We start from the raw sequence: 7,391 nt of genomic DNA on the forward strand, positions 1-7,391 counted from the left end.
ATATTTCTATCTTCTGTGCCCAAACAGTGCCCTCTTGGCAGACAGGATATTTCTTCTGTGCCCAAACAGTGCCCTCTTGGCAGACAGGATATTTCTATCTTCTGTGCCCAAACAGTGCCCTCTTGGCAGACAGGATATTTCTTCTCTGCCCAAACAGTGCCCTCTTGGCAGACAGGATATTTCTTCTGTGCCCAAACAGTGCCCTCTTGGCAGACAGGATGTTTATTCTGTGCCCAAACAGTGCCCTCTTGGCAGACAGGATATTTCTTCTCTGCCCAAACAGTGCCCTCTTGGCAGACAGGATATTTCTTCTCTGCCCAAACAGTGCCCTCTTGGCAGACAGGATATTTCTTCTGTGCCCAAACAGTGCCCTCTTGGCAGACAGGATATTTCTTCTCTGCCCAAACAGTGCCCTCTTGGCAGACAGGATATTTCTTCTGTGCCCAAACAGTGCCCTCTTGGCAGACAGGATATTTCTTCTCTGCCCAAACAGTGCCCTCTTGGCAGACAGGATATTTCTTCTCTGCCCAAACAGTGCCCTCTTGGCAGACAGGATACTTCTGTCTCTCTGTTTCCACCGCCGGACGGAGGCCACTGATTGTAGTTTCTCTCAGGCCTTCTCTCTTGCTCTCTCTCTCTTCAGTTGGTAAATCTCTCTTTCTCTCTCTCCCTCTCCCTTCAGTTGTTCTCTCTCTCCATGTCTTTTCCACATTCTCTCTCTACTCTACATGTGTTCTCTCTCTCCCTCTCTACTCTACATGTGTTCTCTCTCTCCCCCTCTCTCTCTCTCTCTCTCTCTCTCTCTCTCTCTCTCTCTCTCTCTTTCTCCATACAGTATATCCCTGCAGTTTGTTCATCTCTGTGCCTGTGTGTCGGTAAAGCAATAACCTCTTTCTTTCTTATTTTGTTTTGTGGGTTATTGGTGGAATCTTGTTCTAATCGTATTGAGCCTTTCAGGTGACATTTCTTCTTTCTCTCTCTCTCTCTCTCTCTCTCTGTCTGTGGTTCCACCTCCTCCTCTTTTTCTCCCTCTGTTTCTGTCTCGGCACCTCCCCCGGCACCCCCCTCCCCCCACCCCTCTCTCTCTCAATTCAGTTCAATTCAATTCAATTCAATTCAATTCAAGAAAGCTTTATTGGCTTGAGCATTTCAGGAACATTATTGCCAAAGCCCAATTACATATACACATAGAGGGACAAACAATGTTGAAAAGAACTGTGAATTCTCTCTTTCTGTCTGTCTCTCTCTCTCTCCCTCACTCTCTATCCCTCTCTATCTCCCTCTCTCCCCCCCTCTCTCTCTCCCTGTCTTCTCCTGCCTCCGTGTTGAGGAGAATCTGCTGAGTGGGTTTGCGTTAGTCCACTGTTCACTGGCCAGAGCAGTGGGCTCCTGTCTGCTGCTCATTTGCTGTGCTGTGCTGTGCTGTACTGTGCTGCATCCACTTGCCTTCCCAGCGGAGGTTCTGTAGTCTTCCTCCTCCACCTGCCTGCCAGATCTGTCACTGGTAGCCAGTCACATGAACTCAAGACAGCCGTGGGATATGATTTTTGTGCGTGTGTGCATATGTGCGTGTGTGTGAAAGTGTGAAAGTGTTTTTTGGGGGGTGAGTAAATAGGTTCATATTTTAATTGGGTGCTTTTGTGTGTGTGTGTGTGTGTGTGTGTGTGTGTGTGTGTGTGTGTATGTGTGTGTGTGTGTGTGTGTGTGTGTGTGTGTGTGTGTATGTGTGTGTGTGTGTGTGTCTGTGTGTGTGTCTGTGTGTGTGTCTGTGTGTGTGTGTCTGTCGGTCTCTGTGTGTGTTTGTGTGTCTGTCAAAAGCACCATGGGCCCTAATTTTAATGACTGGCACAGAGCAAAGATACTCAATGAGCAAAGTGTCTTCTTGTCCATGAACTACAACTATTGAGTAGGCGCATTGAACTGATCCACTCATGTTTGAGCTTAGGATATTGCTCATTGGGTTGAATTTGCAAACAGATGTTGCCCCCTTATTAAATTAGCTGTTGTGAGAGTGTGTGTGCGTACGTGCATGTTTGGGAGAGAGAGTAACAGGATGAGTGTGTACCAGTATGAATGTAAGAATGTGAGTATGTGCGTGTGTATGTGTGTGGTGTGTGGTGTGTGTGTGTGTGTGTGTGTGTGTGTGCATGCGTGCGTGCGTGCGTGCGTGGATGCGTGCGTGCGTGTGTGCGTGCGTGCGTATTTGTGTGCGCGCGAACATGTTTGCATTGTCCTTGTGTGTCTTACAATATTGACAGTGGTCAGTGATTGCAGCCATTGTGAGAGGATAGCTGCCGTATTGACCGTCTGAGTAAAGAGCCTCTTGTTCAGAGGGGAACTCCTGGCATTGATAGACTCACCCAGGCCACCGCTAGACGCCTGCCATGTCTGTAATTGACAGACCTCTTATGCTTTGATTGACAAAATGGAACCAAATTGACTCAGAATCACCTCTCCGCCAACGCTGCGCGTTGATAACCGCAGAGAACGGCGGAGGCTATCCCAGAATTCATTGTGTCGACATGGGAACAGATACATTATTTTTGTGTCGCGTTGAGCTCGTTGAGTGGGAATAGCCGAACGGCTTTCACGCGTGATGTGGATTGTATGAGGCAATTTTGTGATTGGTTTTGGAATAGAGTTGCGAAATAAAGCTGAAATCCCTCTGCTGCCGTGGGAGATGTTGCGTGCATCTTTTGTGATTTGGGGTGTTTTCAGGGGAACTTGTTTTCAATCTCATGTAATTACTCTGTGGGGTTTTCTAGTTTTCAATTTCATGTCCTAATATCAATTTGAATGAATCTCTTTTTCTACACTATCATCATCCCCTACAGCCTTTTTCTCTCCCTCTTTCTCCCTGTCTCTTTCTCTCTCCACCATCACCACCCCCACACTCTCTTGCTCTCTCTCTCCTCTCTCTCTCTTTCTTCTCTTTCCTTCTCTCTTTCCACCATCACCACCCTCACACTCCCTCTCTTTCTGTCTTTCTCTCTCCGTCATTGTCATCCCTACTCTCTCTCTCCCTCTCTCCCTCTCTCTCTCTCTCTCTCTCCCCCTCTCCCATCTCTCTGCGCTCTTCTCTCCATCTCTACCTTTCTTGTACTGTATGTATCTGTCCCACCTCCCTTTATTCATATACATGCACACAAGGACTATCCATAACTTAATTGCACACAAGGACTATCCATAACTTAATTGCACACAAGGACTATCCATAACTTAATTGCACACAAGGACTATCCATAACTTAATTGCACACAAGGACTATCCATAACTTAATTGCACACGAGGACTATCCATAACTTAATTGCACACGAGGACTGTCCATAACTTAATCGCACACAAGGAGTATCCATAACTTAATCGCACACGAGGACTATTCATAGCTTACAGTAATCGCACATGAGGACTATCCATAGCTTAATCGCACGAGGACTATCCATAGCTTAATCGCACAAGAACTATCCATAACTTAATCGCACACGAGGACTATCCATAACTTATTATGACGCCTCTGCCCCACCTCTCCTAATGTGCTTATACAGTTCCTCCCCCACTCTCTCTGTCTATCTATGGGTCCGATTTCAAGTGATGGTATTGTCAAAGCAGCTATGGGATATATATGTGAATGTATGAAAGCTACATGTCTGTGAAGACTTCAATGGACTTCAACTTGCATAAAATACTACAGAAATAAACAAAGATAAAAACAATACTTTGTATATGTACTGTATATGTATAGAAACATCAGAAATATTTACGTTTAAGTTAGATATTTACTTTTTAAGCCCGATAAAGTTGCCTTGATATTTATCTATCTACCTCTCTCTCTCTCTCTCTCTCTCTCTCTCTCTCTCTCCCTCTCTCTATCCCTCTCTCATAGCTAAATGACGGTGCGAAAGGGAAAGCGGATGGGCATCTCCATCCAGGAGCACATGGCCATCGACGTCTGTCCAGGTCCCATCCGACCAATCAGGCAGATCTCCGCCTACTTTCCCCGCCTCTCCCCCACCTCCTCCATTTCTGATTCGCTGTCACCTAGCCATGCCGCCTGTCCGTCATCCCCGTTGCCGGGGGGAGGCGGGGCCTCAGCGGCTGGTGGGCTGCTGTCTCCGATGTCGCCGGGGGCAACTGGAGGAGGGGGAGGGACGTTGTCGATGATGAGCAGTATGGACACGTCCATAGAGATCGACAGCTGCGACAGCGACGACAACAGTGGGTCATCAGCCATGGATGCTTCCAACCGCAGACACTGTTGACTGGTCATAGTGGCTATCTCTGGTCATAGCGGCTATCTCTGGTCATAGTGGCTATCTCTGGTCATAGTCGCTATCTCTGGTCATAGCGGCTATCTCTGGTCATATTGGCTATCTCTGGTCATATTGGCTATCTCTGGTCATATTGGCTATCTCTGGTCATAGTGACTATCTCTGGTCATAGTCGCTATCTCTGACCTTAACTTTCTCAGTTATACACAGGGAGAGATGTTAAAGTCCAAGTGCGATTGGTTGGGGACTTAGTCGATTAAAATGCAACATATTGTACCGTAGTGCAATATGCAATAGCAACACACAACTGGCTGGTGACAGCTGCAACAGGTGCTGTTGTCGAATGAGTTAGCCTGTGTCTATGTCTGCCATAGGTTATCAGGCTGGCTATCACCAGACCAAGCTCAACCTTTCAAGATTGAACATGAGTCTGGGGAGTCTGCTCTGTATTTCTACTGCAGAAGAGGCATGATCAACGGGCAAATGAGTCTGTATGCAATTAGTCTTTCAACCAATCAGACCAATGATCCGGGTGCGCCAGGTATAAGCCAGTTTGTGATTGGACCCAACAGATTTGTTACGAAAGTAGGATAGACAAATGTGGAGGTTTCCAACCTGACCTGCAAGGGTTTATTATTATTAGGTTATTATTACTATGCTAATTAATTAATATTATCAGCTAATTATTATTAGTTATATTATTATTTAATTATTATATATTTATTCAGTCTATAGTCTATAGTCTATTCTCGACACTCATCATGGCCACTTCCAGTTTAGGACGACAACGGAAGTGAATTAAAAAATTGCAGCGGATATTAGGTCATTATGTCGGGTCACTTTCCCAAGCCAGCTGGTAGTTTGTAGGGCCACTTACCCACTCATCCCAGCTGTCGTCCACTTTAGACTGCAACGCTCTAGCCATTCTATCGAGCTCATCAGAGTAATAGTTCTATGACGTTTTCAATGAACAAATACAACCATTTGGTTTTGTGTTGTGACCGAGTGCAGCCTGTAGATTGTGCTTTATCTCAGAGGAAATAACTTGGCTGCGAGGTTGAGAATATATGGTCTTATCTCCCTCAACAATGGAATTCTCTTCTCTGATTGGCTGATGGGGTGGCCATTAACTTCGTATAACCTGCTACCTGTGAAGTAGTTCCCGTATCACACTTGAATATTAATTCGCCAAACTCGTTGCGAAGTTTAAATGAACTGTCACGTTGCATCCAAGCTGAAATACAGACGTGCAGAGCCATAGTAACATTGTAGCATATGACGGAGGTGGATTGTAGCTAGTTGGATGCCATGTAGGCTATAAAAGTAGCGATCTTTCAAAGTTAAAGTTAATCAGAATCCTGGGATATGCCCGCTTGACAACGGGAGAGATAGAACTAACGACTGGCTTTTGGCCGTAGCAACCAGCCATTTAGAACTAACGACTGGCCTTTGGCCATAGCAACCATCAATTTTAGAACTAGTAACGGCAGTTTTGTCCTGCAAGTAGAAAGTTGATATGTGGCGGAAAGTAGTCCCACAGTCAAGACAGTTTTAGCGATGTTAACGGACGCAACGGTGGAATAAAACTATGTTCTAAATATACAGGTTGTGAATACAAACGGGAGATAAGCGGGATAACGGCCTTCGAGGTCGACCAGTTCGATGGAAATAATGGCACGGCGGAGGTAACTCCGTCTCCGTGCTTCGCACGTCGCCGGAGTTCTAGACCTCCACCTAGCCATTATTTCCATCGAACCGGTCACCTCGTCGGCCGTTATCCCTTACATATTAGATGGGTTTTTTTTTTCTCTCGGGTGTCGTCAGTGCTATCAGGTTAACAGATATCATATAGGGTTTGGATTATATTGTCATTACACTGAATGTGTTGGAAACAACACAAACTCTGTTGTCCCTATCTGGACACTGAGATGTGTAAAAAACAACCCAAGTTGTGCTATTTTCAACACACATTGTGTAACAAATGACAAAAGCGACGTGTTGGAAGCGACCCTATTTGGACACAAGTTTTGTTGTTTTCAACACATTTGTTTTAGGAGTGTATTAACCAATATATCAGTACAGAGTCATGAACTGACAGGAGGTTACAGAGGAGTGACAGAGGACATCATAGGTCTTAATGAACAACATTGTTTAGTGTTAGTAGAGCGTTAATTATGCCATTAATTAACCATTAATTAAGAATTTATACAAAGCTGTCAATATCACTTGGTGTTTAGAGTCATTGTCATTATTTATGGATAAAGGTTAGAACAGAAATTGAATTTGTGATAATTAGTGATTGTTGTCATGGTTATTGACTTTTACAATTAAAAAGTGTATCAGTAAAATTGTCCTTTACACTGAAAGGTCACTGTTTCTGTGAATACCAAACACATTTGCCCGGGTGTACACCAGGGAATTTAGAAGCTGATAGGCAAGATGTAATCTATTAGTTAACAGACCAACTGCTGTTAAATTGCCCAAGAGGTGATCAATCGATTGATTACTGTGTGATTAATGTCTTCGGCCGTCTTCTTTAGCATCTCTGGGTACTCTGGAGTTCGATCTGCGATACGAGACGGAAACCAGCTCGTTACACTGCACGGTCATCCGGGCGAAGGTAAGCCACCTGTGCTACAAATGCTTTCTCTCTCTCTCTCTCTCTCTCTCTCTCTCTCTCTCACACTCTCTCTCTCTCACTCACACACACACACACACACACACACACACACACACACACACACACAGCCCATTCAAGGGTAAGCCACCTGTGTTGCAAATGCTCTCTCTCTCTCTCTCTCTCACACACACACTCTCTCTCAAACACACACACACACACACACACACACACACACAGAGACCCATATGAAGGTGTGCCACCTGTGTTACAAATGCTCTCTCTCTGTGGACTGCAAAACCTACGGGCAGATCAGCGTGTAATGTCATACTCCAAACACACACACACACACACACACACACACACACACACACACAGCCCAGCAGAGAGCCTGCACACGCATAGACAAACATACACACACACAAAGACAGTGAGATGGGCTGATAGCAGAGAGAATGCATTGATGGCCTTCCGTGCTCAGGCCAGTTGATCTGTGCTTTGTGATT

The 7,391-nt window shown here is 45.3% G+C and overlaps 1 protein-coding gene across 1 annotated transcript in view; it reads left to right on the forward strand.

Moving 5' to 3' along the window:
- LOC134070551 (double C2-like domain-containing protein alpha) overlaps nucleotides 1-7,391 on the forward strand; it is a 16,114-nt gene that overhangs the window by 8,210 nt on the left and 513 nt on the right. The window contains exons 2-3 of the mRNA XM_062526940.1: nucleotides 3,884-4,215; nucleotides 6,809-6,888. Of these exons, the coding sequence (XP_062382924.1) occupies nucleotides 3,888-4,215; nucleotides 6,809-6,888 (408 nt within the window). The 5' untranslated portion in view covers nucleotides 3,884-3,887. The remainder of the gene's footprint in view (nucleotides 1-3,883; nucleotides 4,216-6,808; nucleotides 6,889-7,391) is intronic.

Source organism: Sardina pilchardus, chromosome 22 (genome assembly GCF_963854185.1).
Source record: "Sardina pilchardus chromosome 22, fSarPil1.1, whole genome shotgun sequence".
Lineage (NCBI taxonomy): Eukaryota > Metazoa > Chordata > Actinopteri > Clupeiformes > Clupeidae > Sardina > Sardina pilchardus.